This window comes from Nyctibius grandis, chromosome 5 (assembly GCF_013368605.1).
Source record: "Nyctibius grandis isolate bNycGra1 chromosome 5, bNycGra1.pri, whole genome shotgun sequence".
Taxonomy (NCBI): domain Eukaryota; kingdom Metazoa; phylum Chordata; class Aves; order Nyctibiiformes; family Nyctibiidae; genus Nyctibius; species Nyctibius grandis.
In genome coordinates, this window is record NC_090662.1 from 45,352,389 (window position 1) to 45,375,029 (window position 22,641).

At 41.2% G+C, this 22,641-nt stretch overlaps 2 protein-coding genes across 4 annotated transcripts in view; both read right to left on the reverse strand.

Moving 5' to 3' along the window:
- Positions 1-3,988: 3,988 nt before the first annotated feature.
- On the reverse strand, positions 3,989-6,198 carry BBS10 (Bardet-Biedl syndrome 10). Its single transcript, XM_068401979.1, has 2 exons — positions 6,014-6,198; positions 3,989-5,942 (listed from the first exon to the last, which is right to left on the reverse strand). The coding sequence occupies exons 1-2, from the start codon at positions 6,196-6,198 to the stop codon at positions 3,989-3,991; spliced, it is 2,139 nt and encodes a 712-aa protein (XP_068258080.1).
- A 202-nt stretch (positions 6,199-6,400) lies between these two features.
- The window catches only part of OSBPL8 (oxysterol binding protein like 8), a 106,247-nt gene continuing 90,006 nt past the window's right edge, over positions 6,401-22,641 (reverse strand). For 2 of the 3 annotated variants that reach the window (XM_068401414.1, XM_068401412.1), the window contains 13 exons: positions 21,596-21,780; positions 20,737-20,818; positions 19,959-20,057; positions 19,432-19,528; positions 19,019-19,117; positions 17,472-17,569; positions 16,022-16,111; positions 15,306-15,442; positions 14,756-14,941; positions 12,119-12,206; positions 11,630-11,732; positions 10,925-11,030; positions 6,401-10,669 (listed from right to left, as the gene is read on the reverse strand). In XM_068401414.1, the coding sequence (XP_068257515.1) occupies positions 10,534-10,669; positions 10,925-11,030; positions 11,630-11,732; positions 12,119-12,206; positions 14,756-14,941; positions 15,306-15,442; positions 16,022-16,111; positions 17,472-17,569; positions 19,019-19,117; positions 19,432-19,528; positions 19,959-20,057; positions 20,737-20,818; positions 21,596-21,780 (1,506 nt within the window). In that variant the 3' untranslated portion in view covers positions 6,401-10,533. The remainder of the gene's footprint in view (positions 10,670-10,924; positions 11,031-11,629; positions 11,733-12,118; positions 12,207-14,755; positions 14,942-15,305; positions 15,443-16,021; positions 16,112-17,471; positions 17,570-19,018; positions 19,118-19,431; positions 19,529-19,958; positions 20,058-20,736; positions 20,819-21,595; positions 21,781-22,641) is intronic. The other variant, XM_068401413.1, reaches the window with a different exon arrangement.

The window sequence follows — 22,641 nt, forward strand, 5'->3', positions numbered from 1 at the left end:
CCAGAGAAGGAGACTCCACAACCTCTCTGGGCAACCTGTTCCAGTGTTCGGTCACCCTCACCGTAAAGAAGTTTTTCCTCATATTTATGTGGAACCTCCTGTGTTCCAGCTTGCACCCACTGCCCCTTGTCCTGTCAAGGGATGTCACTGAGAAGAGCCTGGCTCCATCCTCTTGACACTTGCCCTTTACATATTTATAAACATTAATGAGGTCACCCCTCAGTCTCCTCTTCTCCAAGCTAAAGAGACCCAGCTCCCTCAGCCTCTCCTCATAAGGGAGATGTTCCACCCCCTTAATCATCTTCGTGGCTCTGCGCTGGACTCTCTCTAGCAGTTGCCTGTCCTTCTTGAACTGAGGGGCCCAGAACTGGACACAATATTCCAGATGCGGCCTCACCAGGGCAGAGTAGAGGGGGAGGAGAACCTCTCTTGACCTGCTGACCACACCCCTTCTAATACACCCCAGGATGCCATTGGCCTTCTTGGCCACAAGGGCACACTGCTGGCTCATGGTCATCCTGCTGTCCACTAGGACCCCCAGGTCCCTTTCCCCTACGCTGCTCTCCAACAGGTCTGTCCCAAACTTGTACTGGTACATGGGGTTGTTCTTGCCCAGATGCAGGACTCTACACTTGCCCTTGTTATAGTTCATTAAATTTCTCCCCGCCCAACTCTCCAGCCTGTCCAGGTCTCTCTGAATGGCTGCGCAGCCTTCCGGTGTGTCAGCCACTCCTCCCAGTTTTGTGTCATCAGCAAACTTGCTGACAGTGCACTCTATTCCCTCATCCAAGTCATTAATGAATATATTGAATAGAACTGGTCCCAGTACCGACCCTTGAGGGACTCCGCTAGACACAGGCCTCCAACTGGACTCTGTCCCATTGACCACCACTCTCTGGCTTCTTTCCTTCAGCCAGTTCACAATCCACCTCACTACCCAATCATCCAGACCACACTTCCTCAGTTTAGCTGCGAGGATGCTGTGGGAGACCGTGTCAAACGCTTTACTGAAATCGAGATAGACCACATCCACAGCTTTACCATCATCTATCCACCGGGTTACGTCCTCATAAAAGGCTATCAAGTTGGTTAAGCATGACTTTCCCTTGGTGAAGCCATGCTGAGTGCCCCTAATGATCCCCCTATCCTTGATGTGCCTAGAGACAGCACCAAGAACAAGTTGTTCCATCACCTTTCCGGGGATGGAGGTGAGGCTGACCGGTCTATAGTTACCCGGGTCCTCCTTCTTGCCCTTTTGAAGACTGGAGTGACATTCGCTTTCCTCCAGTCCTCAGGCACCTCTCCTGTTGCCCACGACTTAGCAAAGATGATGGAGAGTGGCCTAGCAATGACTTCCACCAGCTCCCTCAGCACCCGCGGGTGCATCCCATCAGGGCCCATGGATTTATGGACGTCCAGATTGTTTAATTGGTCCCTGACCCAGCCCTCATCTACCAAGACAGATTCCTCCTCTATCCTGACTTCTTCTGGGGCCTCAGGGGTCCGGGGCTCCTCAGGACAGCCTCCAGCAGTATAGACAGAGGCAAGAAGGCATTCAGTAACTCCGCCTTCTTTTTAATCCTCTCTCTCCAGGGCCCCCACCTCATTCATCAGTGGGCCTACATTGCCTCTAGTGTTGGCTTTACCTGCAATGTATTTGAAGAAGCCCTTTCTGTTGTCCTTGACCTCTCTTGCAAGGTTTAATTCCAAGGAGGCCTTAGCTTTCCTAGTTGCCTCCCTACATCCTCTGACAACAGACTTATATTCCTCCCAAGTGGCCAGCCCCTCCTTCCATGATCTGTACACCCTCTTCTTCCACTTGAGTTTGCCCAGCAGCTCCCTGTTTAACCATGCAGGTCTCCTGGTACCCTTCCTTGACTTCTTACCTGCTGGGATGCTCTGATCTTGAGCTCAGAAGAAGCAGTCCTTGAATGCTAACCAACTATCTTGAGCCCCCTTACCTTCTAGTACCCTGTCCCATGGGATTTCCCCTAGCAATTGCTTGAAGAGGCCAAAGTTGGCTCTACTGAAGTCCAGGGTTGTAATTCTGCTAGCTATTCTGTTCCTGCCACATGAGATCCTGTGTTGCAGCGTGTTCACACACTCTGTGTTGCAGTTGTTAGACTACCACGAAGCAAATCATTAATCTCCGGCCAGCAAGTTGGTCAGCAGTTTGAACAGCGTATGCAGAAACTTGTGCAAGAGCAAAACTGTCTGGGCAGCTCATTACAAAGTTAAAATACAGAATCCAAGTGCCTGCTGAAGCACCAGGGCTGGTGGAAGCTCGAGGCCGTCCGGGCAAGCAGGGCACGCAGCGACGAAACACCAGCTCTTCTACAACGGAGATCTCTCTTCGCTCATACTGGACCTGTCACATTAAGCAGCTACCAAAAGCATCTGGCAACAGCAAGAAACATGTTTTTCTTTCCTCTCCTCGCTGTTAAATTCTCCCCCACCTCTGCACCCACCAAAAAAGATTCTACAAAAAAAGAATTACTGTCCCTAGTCCTTCATTAAAGAAATCACTCTAGTGAACACTGAGTTTCACTATTTTTCATATGCAGATGTCTGTAAAAGTGTATTAGTCAGGAAAGAAAATATTGTAATATTTTATATTACCAAGAATATATATAAACTTCCAAGGGAAATTTGTAGTCAAACAAAGCATTGCTGCCAAAACACCTGAAACAGCTTTGGTAGATAGACTCTTCTGAAGAAACTGAAAAAGGGAAAGCAACAGCATAAATTAATGGGGAAAAAAATCTGATCTCCAGTTGCAATCACCTCAGGTATAGCAGATAAATATGATCTGTGCCTATGATTTTAAATATCCTCACTAAATTTTATTTAATGACAGATTAAAAAAAATCCAGTTATTCTACGTATTACGCAATACTGGCAATGGTACATAGAGAACCAATGTCATAGGGGTGTCAGCTGCAGCTGTTCAGTAACTCAAAACCTCCCACACCAAACCAGAAGTTTTGAAGACACAGCAGAAAAGGAGGTATATTGACATCCAGGTGAGCTTAAAGCAAATTGTATTAGGGTGAAAATCCTCTGGGGGGAAAAAAGAATAAAAGAAAAAACAAACAAACCAACAAATCAATCCCAGAATAAAATCCCAAATGATCCAAGTGTGAAGTGAAACATTGTCTCAGGTTTTTCACACAAAACTTCATTATTACTTGTGTAAACTTTTCCCATGATTATGCAGCCTTTTATAGTAGCACCACAACTCAACCCAAGATAGTTAAAACTAATAGTTGTACTAAGTAATGTCACATAAACTGATCTGCCAGAGCACATGCCAGCCAGTCACGATATGAAATTATTCTACTAGTTTGACTGAAGTGAACTCAATGGAAGATAAAAATGCTGCACCTCCTACCAGATGAGAAAATGCTTCACTGGGATATACTGCAGCAGCCTACTACTGCCTGCCCCAGCGCTGAACAGGCTGACAACAGTTATGTTATATTCAAACCCACAATATATACAAAAATATTTTTATTTAAATTAACATTCAATCTAGTCTATTATGAAGGCTAAAAAAATCCCCTTGCTTACAACTCGCAAGTTCAGTGGCTCCTGTCATACTGGCAACTTTTAACGTGCCAGGAAAACTAATCACATCTAACTTAGTAAGTATTCAAACCTCCAAGGGAAGCAAAGTTCACCCTTGGCTAGAATGTACACAGGATCCTCTGCATGTGGATGGAGAAGGCACTGCAGACCTTCTGCAGCAGAAGTCAGCTACACTTTCTCACCATTCTATGATTCTGCTTGAAACTTGCAAGTTTGTGCTGTTTACAACCCAGTTTTCCACAAATCTCAGCTGGTCAGCCTTTTTCTTCCTTTTCTTCTACAAGGAAAGCAGCGTGTTAGGTCTCTGGGCCTAAAAAGAGATCTTCTAGTCTCTAGACACATCCATCTGATAAGACGACAAAGGAAACCACATAATCAAAACCATTCTTTATTAATGATTTCAGAAGTCATCTTCTGAGTCATTATCCTCAATTTTTTGCAGTGGTCGCTTTACACCAATTATTAAATCTATGGAGAGAAGCTCTGTAACACAATGAAGAACTGAAATGACTAACTGGTATTTGCAATACACTAATTCTAAGCCTTTCTCGTTCATAGGCAGTGGCTGATTTTTTCTGAGTGCATTTATGGCTTTGAGGTAGAATTTAGTAAAGCTGTTTCGTTCTGTTGTCCTGTATAAGGACTTGGGAATACTTAGCAAAGCATCAGCAACTACGTTAGATATGACAGTTACCTCTGACTGCTGAAACTGTTTTGCATAGTACTGAATATAATAATGTAACAGGATTTCAAAGTAACCTCCTACTGGCAAAACTGACCCGACTTCTATGAGGGAGCTGGAACAATTCTGTGCAATGCTTGCACAACTTTTTTCACATTTAAAGGGAACTATACTGCAACTTGTTTTCTCTAGATCTTTGCCAACATCTAGGCGTTCACACACAGTGACTATATCAGCACTATCTGCTGCTGATACAGCAGTGCTGTAGTTCTTTTGATTGTCCACAAGTGAATCACTTTTATAGTTCTCATGCAGGTCACCCAGACGCTTGCATTTTGTACACAGTTTCTGTACCTCTCTTGAAGAGCCATCTCCTTCACTGGCAATATTAAATTCTTTGATGTGCGAGACGGGATTTAAGGGTATTTGCAAGTCTGCCTGCACACATGCTGGATTTTCACTTCCCTGCAAGTCAGGGTCTACAATTTGTGTCTCTATTTCATCCCTATGTGTTTTCAGTTGACGTTCAGAAACCTGATTACTGTTACAAGAAATATTTTCTATTACAAGTTGCTTCTGAGGAGCTGAAGAACCCCAACTGCAAACATCTGAGGCTTCATTCTGGCTTTCACCTTCTGCTTTGCATTCCTCCCTCTGATCAACTCTTCTAAATATCTGCTGCAGCATTGTAAATGCCCCTTGTAAAGCAGCAGCGTGCTGCTCATTAACACTGTCAACTGGCCCACAAAGAATCAGGCAATGGGGCTGAAAGGCGCACACACTGGTGAAGCCAATGTGAACACATCTCTTTGAGCCGAGCAGCAAGGGCTGGCAAAACGTTGCCACTGCGGTTTCAGTGATTTCTCCGCGTGTGTTATCACCAAAAGGTGCGTAAGGCGAGACTCCTGTAATTTCACAGATAAGGGCCACTTCTTCTGACGATAAGCACTCTACCACTGACACTCCGTACAATTTTGCGTAGTAGATAACTACTTCCTCTTGCTTCACACTCGACAGTAACAGTTTAACGTTGTTGCTCTGCAAGTGTTTCATTACGGCTTCCGTCCTCCTTGAGATCCAGCGCAAGGAGGACTGATACTGACCCTCGGAGTCGACAACAAACTCGACGCCGGGGGCCGAGAGGGCGGGCCGGGGAGGCTCGGTGACGAGCACGGCCCGCAGGTCTCCGCCCGCCGGACTGTAGGCAGCGAAGTCCCTGCGGAGGACGAGCCCGGGCAGGACCCTGGAGCTCGCCACGGGGAGGCCGGCCACGGCGGCGTGCAGCTCGGCGAAGCGGCGGCCGAGGAGCCGCAGCACCCGCGGGCTGGGGGCGGCGGCCGGAGCGCAGCGGCAGCAGAACTCGCAGCAGAGCCGCGCCAGGAGCCGCCGCTCGCCCGGCCCCAGCCGGCCGCCCAGGTAGGCCTCCAGCAGCGCCTCCAGGGCGCCCGCCTCCGCCTGCCACCCGTCGAGGGCCGACCGGAGGTGCCCCCGCAGGCCCTGCGCCACGGCCCGCTCCAGCACCTGCGCCTCGAAGGCCCGCAGCGCCCGCCGCAGGCCGCCGCCGCCTCCCACCGCCCGCAGGCCGCCCAGCACGCCGGCCAGCAGCACCACGAAGGTCTTGGCGCCGTCCCCCGTCGCTGCGCGGTGGCTGCAGGCGCAGGCCGCCATCATCCTGCGGGCACACGGGCGGTTAGGCGGCCCCGCGCCCCGCCCGCCCCGCCCCGCCCCGCCCCGCCGCGGTACCTGGCCGTCGGCGGCTCCAGGCTGAGCGCCTCCAGCAGGCGCCGCCCGTCCCTCGTGAGCAGCGCCTGCCCGCCGGGCCGCACCAGCAGCGCCCGCCCGCCCCGCGGCCCCAGCGCGCCGCGCACCGCCCCCGCCAGCGCCGCCGCCTCCTGCCACAGCCGCCCCAGCTCCGGCCGCCGCGCCATGGCAACACCGCCCCGCCCCTTCCGCCAGCCGCGCGCGTGGGCGGAGCCGCAGCGTGGCTCAGGGGGGCGCCCGCATTGCCCTGAGGGGAGACCCGGGCCCGGCCCCGGGGGGACGGGGGGAGCGGCCCCGGGCCCGAGGCAGGGAGCGGCGCACAGAGCCGAAGGGCGCGGAGGTGCGACACGTCTTTATTTGGGGGGGGGGGGAAGGCGGCAGGGCCGGCCCCAGCCCCGGGGCGTCCCGTTTCCACCGCCCGGCAACAGTTCAAACCCCTTGACCGAAGGGCCGTACAGCGCGGGAGGGGCGGCGACCCGGCAGAAACAAATCGCCAGAGGCGGGCTCGGTGCTGCCAAGGGTAATGTTCCCGCTTGGTCCAACGAAGGGCCCAGGCAGGGGCATGGGACGGGTCCGTGGCAGAGGGCAGCGCCCCGGGCAGAGCGGGGGGGGCCCGCTTCACTGGCACCTTGAGGATAAAAAGCCGAAATAATCTAATCTTTGTTAGGGCTGTTTCTGTAATACCACGGAGTATCGCATCTTCGTTGTATCACCAGAAATCCTCCACTCGTGGCTCACCAGCCAGAAGAGGGAATAATTTAATGTCTTTTAATAGTTGATTTTTTTTTTTTCCCCAGAGTCTGACAAAGCAGGAAAGGTAGTTTTCAAACACAAAAGCCCTCAGAAAAGGTCAGATGTTACATATGGCACAAACTTGACAAATCATCTTTACATGTCTCAAAACAGCAAGAAACCTATCAAGAAGGCACTGTTTACAATACGTGAATATCTGCTAAATTTTCTGTGATTTGAGGATACCCTGGAAATAACAATAATTAAAACTTACAGATGTACAGAATCCTTGTTATATGTTATTTACACAAACAGTGGTGAAGTCATAGCCTTTAAGAAACTATATGAAACATTGAATCCAAAGTCTGTTTCATAAACAACCAGTCTAGGAAAAAAAAAAAAAATTCCCAAAGGCACAGGAGGGCAGTGAACAACTAATTTAAAAAAAAAAAAAAAAAGGAAGAAACATCCATCACTACATTTTATGGGACAACCTTTCAAATAATTTACATGATTTAATTGGGGGGGCAGGGGGGGAGGAACAACCAGGCCATACCCTCCTTAAGTAATGTCGACTATTTAAAAGGAATCAACATGTGAAATGTAAGAAACATCATCTACTGCTGAAACTGGTACTTCCTACATTTCACATGGCACATTTACTTTTTCTTACCTTAGGTCATCTGTACCTAAATGGCAAATTAAAGGCTTAGAGTGCATTTGAACAAAACAAAACCAAACCGAAATAAACCACATGGCAACAAATTCTGAAAATATTTCCTGTACAAAAAAAAAAAAAACAAAACAAGATTTGTAAATCAAATATGAAAACAAGTGCTGTTTTAAACTTTAAAAACTAGTAGGAGGCCACAGCCCTCAAACATCTGCAAACTGTACAATTAATTTTTATAACTACGTGCAGAGCTCAGTCTTAAGTATGTCACATTCAAGATCAACTACACATAGTGGTTAAATAGGTGATGCGCTAAAGAAAAGGCTTCATGCGTGCCTGTGACCAGCTGTACTAGAAAATCAGGCAAGAAATTTCCTTGTTCTGTTCACATGAGGGAACATCATACAAAACCCAGGAAAACACAAACTACTAGGTTTTCGAAGTACTTTTTAAAATTTAAGTTACCTAATCATACAGTCAAGCAGAAGTCTGCAATTTTACTTTTCAAAAAGTTTCATCATATATCCTTTACCTTCCTGGGTCATCACTAAAATCACTTTTACAACAGAATTAAACTCTAAAAAATGAGTTGAAAAGGAAAATAAGAACATGCATTTTGTCTCGCTCTGTTCAAGTCTTTTACTTATCTTGAGCTGAGCATCAATTTCAGATATGGAGTATCTGTTTAGTCTGACGTTGTCCAACACTGCACTGCCAGCCAGCTGGGTCAAATCCACACTTACTACTATGCAGTCCATGTAAAAATACGCACAGACTGTGTTACTAACTGATCTTGAATAGAAGTGATTAAAAAAAAAAAATCAACACGGAAGGGCAGAAGGACACTTCTATTTACAAGGGAGATAAAAGCTTGTAACTATCAGTCAAGAGTTTCAGCACCACAAATTTAGCAGAGTATTATTTTAGGGGATTGAAGTTATTGCCCAAATTGTCACTCATTTCCTCTTCTATTACTCCCACGTACAGAATATGCTTAAAGGCTTGTCATGGATCTTAAGACAGGTGAAGCTTTGACATCTGAATGCAATAATGAATGGCCAAATTCCAGGCTGAGAACATTAATGCTATAATATTCTGCTTTCTTTAGGCCATTTTATACGTGGCTAACAGCTTCGGTTTCTGTTGAAAGACTTGACTTAGGGATTTTTTTTTTTTTTTTTTAACAGTGAGGGATTTTAAATATTCACAAATTTTACCTCATCAGCTGTAGATATAATAGAAGTCCAATCAAGTTTGGTCTTGCCCACGTATACAAGATCCCTCTGGTTAAAGTACCATTCCAGAAAATCATTCAAGACCAAACTATCTAATATGAAGCTGTAAGAAACAAGCTGAAGTTGACTGCTTAAGCAATAAACTTCTACATAGATGAGGCCCAAAGAAGGGGAAAGGAAAAAAGAGAAGAGGAGGTGTGTGAAGATATCAGCCACAGGAATACATGAGCTAGACTGACAAACAACAAGCAAATAGTATTTTAACTAAATACTGGGCGAGACTGATGCAGAACAGAAAGGTAGGTCACCTGGAGAGTCAGGGAGGCTGCCCCAGGCAGAGGGGTAACCGGGCCACAGCAAAAAGCCAAAAGTGACCTTTGAACTGTTCCACTGCCCGGGACGGATTTGATTTCTGAGAGGTTCCTCTGAAAACAAAACGTGGCTGCCCTCTGCACTGTGCCGCTCATCCTCCTGCTGTCTCATCTCTGTTACTGACTGTACCTTCACAATACTACAGCCCCTTTTGACTTGGTAGGCTTGACTGGCATAAGGAACTCACCAGATAAACACTGGCACTAAATTTTTTTTCTGGAATTTTACAAGTTCTATATATGCATATATTTCTTCAAACAAAAATGTTAGAAACCCTGGTTTTAAACTGAAACTTAAGCTTCACATTAATTTGTATGGCTACAGCATAATGAATAGGTGCATCTGTGTGTTCTGTTAGGTAGTATAGGTAGAATTTAACAAAGACTGAGGGGTTCACTCTTGTTTGTTTTGGTATGTGTGTTCTTAGCCATCCCACAGTTTCTGAAGACTTTCCCCTTGTAAACACATATGTTTTCATTTGCAAGTGAACTCATGACGGTGCCCAAATTCCATTCTACATCGCCTGCCTTTTCGGAGGTTCAACGCAAGCTACGTACTAAGCACAGCTTTGCATCTTCACATTTTGTTTCAAGAATAAGGAAGAGTCCTGGCATCAGCAGTCTGTCTGCTTATCGTGACATGGCCATACACAAATGTAAATTCAAAGCTGTAGATTTATCAGGACTTACAAACATATAGTAAATTCTTGACATTTGCAATTCACGAGATAGAGTGGATCCAGACAGTACCTTCCCAGGTGCTGCACTGTTAAAAACATGCTCTGTACAGTAGATGCAGGAATGTTTTTATGAAGAATCTGAAGTTTTAAAACTATAAAAAATAAAACAGCTGGCTTACGAGCCACTATAGTAATTCAGGATAAAAACTGTCATACTACTAAAACAAATCAAGGACATTACATTGCAGAATTCCCAAAGATTTCTGCTTTTTACTTGCCAGTTCCTAACACTCATTATCTTTGTATAACAACATATTTGTTTGACCTTAAACAAAAGTTTACTTCCAAACACCCAATGCCATTTACAAAAACTGTTGGCTACTTCAAAAGTTCCTTTGTTACAAAAATGGTAAGTTTAATTGTAACAAAGTATGCTCGTTTATCATTCTGTCATAACAGGAATCACATCCTACCTACAGGGTCTGACCTCTGAATTTTTAACTTCATCTATTCTGTGGTGAAGATTCATCGGTACAGCATGTGACGTAATACAAAACACAAGGCTGATGTTGTATGTCTGCGAGACAGAGGCACACACCAGGAGCAAGAGTGTACTGGCACTTACACAATTCTTACTTCAACTGGGTAGACGGGAGTATGATTCTGAACCATGGACGCTGAAGCAAAGTTCTGTAAGTTGTTGCTACAGGGCTCTTTTAGATAATATTGCATCATTTAAAGTCCAACCTAAAATATGGTCCCCAGTAACAGTTCAATCATTCCAGTTCAGAAAGGCCCTTGTTCACACTTCCTATTTGAACAAGAAATTAATGATAAGCTGCAGCAGAACCATGAGTAAAATGAAGACATAGTGCTTAAACTGCAAGAAATGGTAGTCCACAGGTGGTGAATTAGAAGTGACTCTATTTCGTAGAGCCATAATGTCTCTGTAAGATAGAAAATAATATCCTGTAAATTACAATCTAGACAAAATTTGGCATTTTCTAGTATATTAGAGCCCCCTATGGAAGCCAGTTTTTAAGGACAATTATGAAACGTCATTGAGCAAACAACATTTTGGAAGAAGGGTAGTTTAAAGACGTCAAGGCTCTAAAGCAGAAAAATACATACCAGCTTCCAAGGAAAGAAGCTAGAAAATTAGTATTCTCTAAACCACTTTAAAGCATTATATTCAGTAGTACCTCTTAATGTCTTCTTGCGTTTCCTTTATAGATTCAATGGCACTCTGCAGTTCCCCAAGGTCTGCCCCTTTTTTCCTTATTCTTGTATTATGCTTCAGGAGTTGTGCTAGAAAGATTGAAAAGCCAGATGTAATTCACAGAAGTGACTGCTAAGTCAAAAAGGAACAAAGTACTAAAGACAAACTCAACCAGCTGCAAAAATGAGGAGAAAGTTTTCTAACTAAGCTTCTATTGAAAACTAAAGCTTTGTTTCAGTCACCTATAGCACAGGACAGCAAGATAAGCACCTGAAGTATCTTGAAACACTCACTGTATCATTTAGTTTCTGCAAGCATTATCAACAGCAAAAATGTGCCTTCTAGCAACATTCTGATCTACAAATTAAAACTATTCATCTTGTTGTAAGAAGAAAAGAGTTTACAAACACTATTTTTTCCCCAGATGCTAAACATGTGCAGCACTTAAGCCCACCTACACTACATACTGAAGTTTAAAAGGACAGGAAAGTTTGCAATGAAAACCATAAGCCATTCTGCTGCTTCTGTTTTTCCAGAATGTGCTTCACATTGGATAAAACTGTGATCTAAAGCATGCATTATTTCATAATACAAACATCGAGATAAGAAGAGTATGTGTGACTACAGAACTCTTGTTTCACTGTCAAATAAATGTATTATTTCTGTATGCAAATGTAGCTTTTCCTACCTTCACTCCCAGAGGAATCCTGGTTATCAGGCTCCGGGGATGAGAAACCACACTCCCCTTTCTTCTGACTGGCTGGCTTTCGTTTGATTTTTGGAACATTAACCTACAATTGATAAACTTATTAATCATTTCCAGAGAACCAGAACTGTAGCAAAGCAGCACATTCTAACAGTTAAAAGAACAGTATCTAACAGAAGTCCAAGTTTAAATTTTTGATGTATAAACAATCTGAAGTTTATCTTCCCATTTAAGGGAAAATACACATTAGACTGTTGAGTTCAAGTTTGCATATTCCTATCCAGTCAAGTCATCTTTACCACTTAGGATGCAACACAGAAGTGAAAGACTATGGACTGGGTAAACTACATTTTTGTAGGACAACAGTAGTATTTCCCATCGCTCCCAATGCTTTGATGCCCTTTATACACATAATGCAATATATACAAGTCCCTGGATCTTGCTGCACCTGCTAACAGAACTGGAACATACCATTGGTGTCCGATGTCGAACTTTTGTTTGGATGGTGCCATCTTTTTCAAATTGGATCATATCATTCAAAGGGTCCCACGGTCTGGTACTAGACAAAGTGAATATAATTGATTCATACCACAGCAATTTAATCAGGAATATTTCCTGCTCAGAAACTATTTGCTACAAAACAGGTTAAAAGTCATCTCTCCCTATATAGAAGTCAGACATGGAATAAGTGATCGTATCTTGCACCTATACCAGTCCTACACTGAAGGGCCAAGAGAGCCAAAAATAAACTTCACGTCCAGGTCAAACCCTCAGCCAGCTGGTAAGAGTGCAAGCTACTGTATTAACCAGCAATATAATCTGGCTGGAGATATATATTTGTCAAACATGGAAGGGTTTTTCTGCTTAATGTACAGTTATTATTCTAGAACTACAGGGAAATTAGGGGATTTTTAAAAATTATTATTATTTTGGACTGTTATTTGTTTTTTTCTTTAAAAGATGCCTAGGAAGGAGAGGTTAAGAATCAGTCACCTCAAACCTGTTTTCATCCCAAAGTGGCTAATAGTAATCAAGACTGGTTTCAAGAAGCACTAATGAGCTACACACAGTTTGCTTGTTCTGATTTTTTAAGAGTGCTTTTCCAAGTACAGGTTGATATAGAGTTTTTAAAAAAATAAAAATCAAGCAAAAGACACGTAGCTCACTGGAGAACAAGCAGCAGCCAAAGGCAAACCTGACATCCCCGCTCATTACAGCCTCTTCAGGACAGAAACTGCAAGTGAGCTGCATGAAGATCATTCTGATGCACAGCTTTAGTGAGAGCAGATTAAGCATGGATTTCCTTTCATCTCCTCCTGGATGCCTTTTAAAAAGTTTGCAGCTGTTTCACATGTTGTGAACATACACCTGCATTTACATCTTGGCTTAACCTGACTTGAGTCAAGTGTCATCTCAAGTAACTGGGTAAGAACAAGGCATCGTTCTCCCAAAGGTCTTTTGTATATGTAATCCAGATGCCTAAATACATAATCCAGATACCTTAAACAAAAGCCACAGCTCTCTGAACACATCTTTCACAGTAAAAGACTGCTCTCTACATGGACCAGGTGGTGAGCTGGCATTATGGTGTAAAAGGAGACAGAAGTTTCTTCCAGGGACTGCTGGCAGTGCAGACTGCTTTCTAGCACATACTAAAATTTCCGTGGCACATCCTTGAACCACAAGGCCTCAAGGAGACAAGAAATAACGCAGATTAACAAGATCAGTCTTAAAGCTGCAAGGGACAGTCTAACAGATTGAAAGTGCAGCACTTTTCCTGATGGTTTTACACAGGGTTCAACAGTATGGGCAGTCCATTCAGCCGGACTGTTCACAACTCTTCGAACAGAAAGAGGCATCAACAGCACTAGAAGGTTCAAACCAAGAGAGGGTGTTTCACAGAGCATTTAGTCTTGTCAGGGAGTTCCCTGCTGCAGGGTGTTTTGGGTGGTAAGAGTCTGCACAGACTTAAGAGGAAACCAAGGAAATTCATGGAAAAGAAACCTATTGAGAGTTGCTAAATACACAGAATCCCTCCTTGGGCTTCCAGGGAAACTCTGAGTTGCAAATTTGCTGGACACATGAAGAGTACTCAGGGTTCTTGTACTCTTCCCTATACATACACTTAGGCCACTGCCTCAGTATTGCCATTCTTGTGCAGAAGAACCCTTCACATTCTTGTACAGAAAGGTGAAGGGTTCCCAGGCTTAACCACGGGAATATACTTCCAGCATTCATGGCTTCAGAATTACTTGAAGTGTATCATCTTTGGATATTTTACTTTTACAATCCCTGCAATATAGAAGCGTGTTGGGCACTGAAAAAGAATCAGCAGAATGTGGGTGTTCTGTGAAAACCATCACTAGTAAAGGGCTCAGCTCCAAGCTGACTCTTGCAAGCACTGGTGAGAACACAGAATGCATCTCAGCAGTCAGGGAGACAGCCACATCTTCATCTTCTCATCCAGGTCATCACATGAAGAGATCACAGACACTCATGTGTGCAGGGCATATTTGACAGCTGAGCAGAGCTGCTGTAAACCTGTTATTCTCAGAGTTATTCTAACATATAACAAATTAAATAGCTCAGTTCAACTAAACACAGGCTTTTCTGATTTCCAGACACTAGATTTTCTGATTTCCAGTTGGTAGGCCCAATGTAACATATTTTCCAGTCTGGGAAAATCTGTGTAGCTGTTCTGGTCAGTCTGGGTGAGGGAAAAAGGAGCACAATGCATCCCAAAATGCCATGCCCAAGAAACTCTAGAACATAGCACGGATTTGTCGAGACATATAACCATAAAGATAAAAAAGAAAAAGCCCACTGCAATGGTTACATGAAACATGGTTTCCTGCATTAGCAATCACGCCTTTTCAACATGACATATTAACATCCTCTCTTTGGTGAAAGACCTACCAAGTTCAGCTAAAAAATTATGCATTTTAATTAAAACATGTGAAGAGGAATATCAAGTAGCGTTGCACATGTCATGAGTTTGAACTCAGCTACATATCTGAGCTCTTCTGCTCCTGAAACCACAGCAAGATGCTCAGTGACACTACCAGGCATTTAACAAGCAGTTTTTGTTACAAGCACTCCAGGACTCACTCAGCATATTTGTAGTGCCATTCTCCTGTGACTAAATCCTGATCGAACAGCTTGCATGTCCACTCTTCACCCTTAAGTTTCCTCTCTTTGGCACTCTTTCTCTGAGCTTCTTCCAGAATGTATTTCTCTTGAGTAGCTTCTGTTTGGTCTTTATTATTTATTGCTCTTGTCACTTGTTGCCAAAGCCTGACAAATGAGCAAAATAGAGAGTTACAATCTGGTTGACAGAAATAATTGCAAACATTTCCTTTATTATAGGCTAAGTAAAGGGATCAACCTCTAACAGAATAATACCATGCTGTAATATAAGTCTTTTCTACATTTCCATCAAGAACATCCATGATTATAAGATTTGTAAATAACAACCTTGTATTTAACAGTGTTGCTTTCTTGTTTTACAGGTCAGTATGAGCAAACATGGGAAGCAAAGAAACCGTATTTTGTTCCTAATTTGTTCAATGTTCAAGCCATAAAATTTGTTCATAATTTGGAGAAGATGATGAGTTTTGTTTTGTCAAAATAATTATACTTGGTTCTGAAGTGAACTTACTTCTCTGATTCAAAGTCATCTTGCTCTTCAAACTTCACTGTGTATCTAGGTAATCTGCGCTGCTTGATATCAGATGTTGGGTTCCAGAATGTCTCTGAAACATCTGTCTTCTTCTCACTAATAGTAACTTCACTGTCCTGTAACATATATAATTTGGTTACCTTCATTGAAATAATCTCAAAGAGTGCCAAAATAACACAAAAGGGAGGAATACGCAATTTCTTTTGTAATGAGAATTTCTTTTCTTTTGGATGCATGTAGTTAAGAATAATGAGGTATGCTAACTTTAAAATTCAATTTCTGCAGACTGTGCTAGTTCTAACTTGGAACAGAGATGCAATGGAACCATTACCACAGCCAAAAAACAGTGGTGCCAGTGTCATCTCACCAGAACTGAAACAAGTTTGAACATTTCATGCTGGTGCCATAACAATTCTTCACAGTACTAACACATACACTAAAAACATTTCACAAGCTGAAATGTATTTTCTTCGTGAACTATGCAAACGTACATAACTTTTCCGCCTTTTAGCAGCTGCAAATACCACTATGTTGATTCTATACTTCTTCAGAACTAACTATAAAGAGAAACTTTCTATAAAAGTGGTACTTAATCAAATCTTTTTTTAAACTTGAGTCTTTTTTGTAACTAAGTGCCATTTTCACCTGCCTCAACTATCAGCCAGAATTTATAAAATACCATCACCTCTACTTACCCAGTGACCCTCCAAAATAGCCAGAACTTCTTTGCCAAGCTTAATTTTCCCTGATATTTGGTTAACACTGTCGTTGTTACCCAAAAAAGGCTGCAAAACAAAAAGAAATGTTTTCATGTTTGTTTTAATAAGCAAATTATTTTTACATTTATGTTTAGTGTTAAGCAAAAAAGTGCATTTATGAAATGTGACGTAAACAGCCCTGATGGCTTTTGATATTATAACTTCCGCCTATTTAATCCCCAAAACAAGTCTAAAACCACAGTAAGTTGTTCTGTCATGCTGTATTTTCATAAAAGATGTGCTGATCAAAAGCATTTTCTAAGAAATGTGGAAAGAAAATGGAAAATAATGTAGAAAACAGTGACACAATGATATCTTGGAGGAAACAGTCATTTGCTACACTAATTTCACCACCTTGCCAAGGACCATTTCTTACTGAAGATTAACTCTTGCAGAAGCAACAACAAAAATGACTGCCAGGGATTTTCTTTAGCCTTTTTGACAGTCTGCACATGTATCCTGTGGGCTGACCAGGCAAAATATCAATTAATGCAGCCTCCTAACTTTTACATTTCCACTATAATTTCAACTGAATATAGTTTCCCTCTCCACGTGCACACTTCTCCTTAGCAACTATTTGTTCAGCTTTAAATCAGTTTCTGCCTCAAAGATGGCAAATATATTTTTCTGAAGTGCAAGCCATCTATGTAAGTTTAGAAACCTGTGTTTAGCTTTTGTGAGTGATGAGGTGTCAAAAATAGTCCATGTAAATTGTTGCTCAGCACTGGGCCTTAGGCTAATCTAAATGTTAGCCAAAGCCTTTGCATCATCTTTATTCGAGGTGTAATGAGCAACTTAGATTTTACCCAGGATGTAAGAGGGGAACCTGAGTCTGAGTTATCCTCCAAGAGCTCTCCTGGAGTTCAAAAAGTTCCTGAACATTTTTTGAGAATTAAAAATCACCAAGGTATATTAACAACAATACACAAAATACCTGAACCACTGATCAGATCACTGAACACTTCCCCTGTTCTTACACTTTCCTGGACACTGTTGCTACTGCTGGAGGTAAGACAGGACGTTGCTTTTTCCCCACTAGAGCTGTTGTTAAGATTCATACAACTAGCAATATGTTTGCATCTGTTATCACGAGAGATGAAGACAGCACTGTAAGTTTCAGTCAAAACCTCTGGACCCAGAAGAATACATTAAGAAAAGCGATGACAATATAATTCCTTTTTTTTTTTTAAAAAAAAAAAAAAATAATCACTGTTTCCTAGATACACATAGCTGGATATGTAGCGGTTAAAATGAAAATTCCTCAGTTTCCAAAAAAGACAATTTCATATTAAATCAGATCATATCTAAGGAGTGACCTAATAATTTTTTTTTTTAATTATCATGATGCTCATTCTCCTTCTTGTGCCCACTTACAGCATTTACTGACCTTGAGTTTGAATTCAATTGTTGCACTATAGCCAGTTTTCTCACAGGTGATGTTGACTGTTCCCCCAAGCTCTAAGGTCATTGTGCCATAAAGAATTCCTGCAAGAGAAAAACCAGCGAAAATGAACGTTTATAACTGAACAAGATAAAAAACCTAAGTTCTCTGGGCACAATTCCTAGAGCAAACATGTCTGTGCCAGAAGAAAAATCATCTTTTCAGATGACCTTTCCTAATGGTAACCATGATCTTTCTGCCAAATAAGATAACCCAAACAGAAACAAAAATATCTAAGTGAATTACAGATAAGCAGGAAAAATGGTTTATTAAGACATCGCTTTGGCAGCGTACGCCGCTGGCTCTAGCATGGGTGGTATTTAGTCTTATTGGAGATGACTGGAGGAGGGAAGCTTTTGAGGTTAAGACAGGGAAATAACTCTACAACAAAGACAGCAAAGGAAAACTTCACTTGAACAGAAACAGTATGTACAGTCAAACCACAGGTAAAGATAATCATGGACAACCAATATAAGACAACACTGATCACCTCTCTAAAGACTTTTGGAAGTACAAAGCTGACAATGCTGAGTACACTTTCTTTCCCATGATTATTATCTTACCCCCTGCAATCCAGTGTTTGAAATGCTGAATGTATTTTACATACAGTGGATGCATGTGCAAATATGGTTTTTTTTCACCATGCACATTCTCCTTCCTTTCTTCTACCCTTACCCTTCTCCCTATCAGCTTTATTAGTCACACTAGTTCTCCTTCTTCCTGTTTGACTTGAATGTATGTATATATGTCCTTTTTAGTTAAGTATTATTTATATAAAAAAACACCAACAGAATATTAAAAACATCCATGAACAATAGAAAGAGAAGAGCTTACCAAACTAATGTCAAACTACCTAATTCTGCTAATTCATTTTCATAAATCTCAAATGAAGAAAATACTATAGTTGCTGACTATAAGGCTTCTGAAAGAGAATTCTAGCAGAGAACATATGGGTAGGTATACCTGAATAGGTAACAGTTTAAAAATCAGTAACTCTGCAATGTATTTTGTACTAGTACCATCCTTCCAGAAAGCTTCACAAACTACTGACTGGTTTCTCATAGTGAAACCAAAGACAAATGGTCATGATTTACACTCAAATCACACAGGGAGGTGTAGATACTGCATTGCCTTTTATGTTTACAAGAGGAAAACACTGGAAAAGCTCAAAACTGTTCTTTAAAAAAGGCAACTCAAATTAAACTACTGTCATGTAATGACAGATAGCTGTATATATGCTCTTACTATTTATGAAAAAAAAAAATCTTTTTCTGTGCCAAAAAACAGATCATTGCTTAAACAACAGATGTATTTTTCTCTTGATAAAATATGTGGAAGCCTAAAGCCACCAATATTGCCAACATTCAGAACACTCTTCTCAGATGACAAGCTTGAACCCAACACAGTATACTGTTTAGAATAACGAACTATTTAGAATAATAAACTTCTGTTCTCATAACTTTGCCATCTAGAGAATGAAAAAAACCCACTACCTTTACAATGAGCATATGGCATTGTCATTACATAATCTTCTCCCCTGTTTAGGAATGTCAGCCGTCCTTCTCCATCTAGTATGGCAGATAAGGAATTCCCTGAAATTCAAAGACAGAAAATCACATTTCTCAGTTTCCAACATTTCCTAATAACTGAACAATAAAATTAAGAACATCAGTATATTTAGCATTGCAATCTCTCCTGTCTAGTGAAGCCACTACAATACACATCTCCTATTAAAAATTAAAATAGAAATTAAAATTCCGAAGACCAGCAGCAAAAACTTTGTAAGGAAAGGATAATACAATGATCAAACCTGATTCTTCTAACAGCCTTCTTTCACCTACAAAACATAGCTCATTTGCACTAACTTTACACTACTCAATAAAGGTACTAAAAACCCATTATTTACCATAGAATTTGGATTTGGCCAGAATGCTACCACTAAGGCAAAAACCATCCTTACGGTTGCTAACATAGAAGGCAGATATTGGAGGATGATGGGATACCTGTTGGAAAAAAACGCATATTTAAAAAAGGAAAGAACATGCAACATAGTATAAACCTTGAGCTAATAATGACAGAATGCAAAATTCAAGCTGCAGATAATAGAATACAGTTAATATATGTGAAATGAGACTACAATCTTTAAAGATAAAGATCAAGTAAACATTCTTACTGAATTTCAAGAGTTAAGAAAACTTGCACCTGACTTTTACTGGAGGAAGAAGAAACAGAAATGATGGAAACACCTTCGTCTCTCTAGGAAGACACATTAAAAGAGAGGTCTATAAAAGAACCTATGCTCACCATGAGAGCTTTTAGGATACTATTCATACATTTAAATACATTCTCTGAAACTGCAACATCATTTGTCTAGCACAAAAATGCAATACATTTATTTTTCTTCAAAATATTTGTGCTGGTTATTGCAGCTACCTGTTCTGCAATGTAAAAAGTCTTGCTATTTGTCCTTGGATGAATCCACATGCAGCGGAAAGTCTCACCAAGTATAGGATTGTACGGCTTTTTTAGTCCCTAAAAAGAAACAGAACAGAGAGTAACCATACAATGCAGGTACAGAACTTACTTTATCAGTCTGTCACTGAAGATAAGACACACATATAAAAAAATAATAATGTATGTGCTAAAGCACATTGTACTTGATTTCATCATTTGAATATCATGCTCAGTTATTCTACTTTTCATACTAAGGAAATGGCTTAGATTTAGTATATCTGCTAAATTATTCCAGGCTACACATAAGGACAAACAGAATATACAAATTTTTGTAGGAGAATTATTACAGACCTTTTGTCTGAAGTTAAGTAGAAAGCACTTTCTTCTTTCAATACTGTTTCCCACCAACATGACTATAAAGAATATTTAGTGTAAAGCTAAATGAAGTAGTGGAAATATTACTCCTCCAACTGTAGCATGTTATCACTGAAGAATGGTAAACATAGAACTGGCTCAACTTTATCACAAAATGTTTAGTTTAACTTCTACTCCAAGGGAAAAAAACCCCAGTTGAATATAGTCTATTTTAAGCATGGCTAGCCACAATGTATTTGTGTAAATAATGAAAACTTAATCTTGCTTTTAAAAAATGCATAACAATATAACGTAAAACCAAAAACTTACTCCAGCACATGCCTAAACCCTCAAACTAGACACAATGTCTAAAGAAAAGACAATATAGTACATGAGAGGACACCTTTGGCTTTTTGTAGAATCCTGACAAATACCACTTCACTACTTTTTTCATGCGGTTGTAAGCATTCTCTTCAAGAGCAGCTCTATGAAACAAACAGAACACAATGATCGAATATCAATATTGTTTCAGTTATAACACACTACCAATTGTTGTTATACATCTTGTATCTAGGAGCTGACTAAAGCAAAGGTTTCGTGATTTGCAGTACTGTAAAACTTTCAGCCTGATTCCATCAAATTAAAAGTTTTCAAATAATTGTCTGAAACTGGAAATAAAACAAAAATCAGAAATGGTATTTCCATAACTGAATCTGTTCTTTGTAACATTAAATCCTGTTCCACTCCCACTGAAGTTCTTCCATTTATAAAAGGTACTACTTTAGAGAACCGGCCTACTCCCATACAAAACTTATTGTTGGATAATATTTCAATTTACAGTCTTTAATTTATTAGCTACATTTGAGCAGGCAGCTATAAATCTGAATGGAACTTAACACTGTATTAAAAAAGTTAACTGGTACTGTTTTACCGTTTTAAATATGCCTCCTAGAGAAAAAAAATTAAACTCATTTTGAGAAATCTTCTAATCAGTCTCTAAAGGCTAAACCAGAAATGTCTGCAACACAATTGGTATTAGTAAGAGGGGCCAGACGTCAAGATGTACCCTATGAGCTCTCAGGCAGTGAGCTTTCAGAAAACAAGGATATCTGGTGCCTGACACATTGTCAGACAAACATTTAAACTCAAAGCAGTCTATGATGTTGTTTAAGTAGACTGGATCAAGTGTTTTAGTACACGCTGTTGCCCCATTTTAGTTTAAAAAATGAAAAGAATGAAAACCAGAGAGATGATTGACTCACTCGGACAGAAAGTCTGCATGGTAGTAGTAATCAGACAGCTTGTCCAGGAAAGAACGAGGTTCCAAGATAAATGTAGGCAGTACAACCTTGGACAAGTCCATTCCTGGCCGGACTTGCTTCAGCAGTGTCCAGATCAGACTTTTGTTTTCTTCTGACACTACTTCTGTCTGAGCAGCTTCCCCTGCCTAGGATGAACAAAAAACTGCTTACAGAAAGGAGAGAGAAAATAATCCTCCAGAAGACAGGTCAACACATTCTAAGGATGCAATGAGACATGAAAATGGATACTTAAAATGAATGACTCAGAGAAGCTGAAGCAACTATAGCAGAAAAATCAAGTTTCTCTAAATACACTTACGATACATCTTTAATGAAGTATGATAGATACACTATCCAGCATTAAAAACTGCATTTGTTTTCATCAGCCCTAAACCAGAAAAATTTGAGGTAGAACGTTGTTCAGAAATCCTCCCTTAGTCCTTTCTTAGGCGTCACGTACATTACCTTGCATTCTCACGTGCAGGACTTATAAAGCAAAGGGCTGTTCATTCTACCAACTTTTCCCCACCATGAAAGCTGCCACATTTATGCTTTTCACTGCCTTGACTGGTCAACAGTATCAGTGATTTTCCTTAAAGAAAACCACTACTTAGGGGTAAATGAGCAAAAACCAGCAGCCACACTCCAATATGCCCCTTTCTGTCCAAGAGGGGAGATATTCTTCCTTACAGTTTCTGAAATCAAAAGCAAAGGTTGTAGGAAAAGCATCCCTCTTTCCAGAACAGTTCTAAAATGCATACTCAAGAATTTATTGTCAACTTAAACTCCTCAACTTTTCCTAAATTGCTTCTTCTCGAAACAATACTAGAAAGCAATAAAGCACAAAGTGTGAAAAAAACCCATCTCATAGTTAGCACTTGAGAAGAAAGAGATTTGAGAAAAAGCTGATCTCAATTTTTGTTACTGAGTTTTTTGGCATCTTTATAGCAAGTAAAACATCCAAATCCCTATCATATTTGCCTGTGTAGATACATAAGATAACCTGC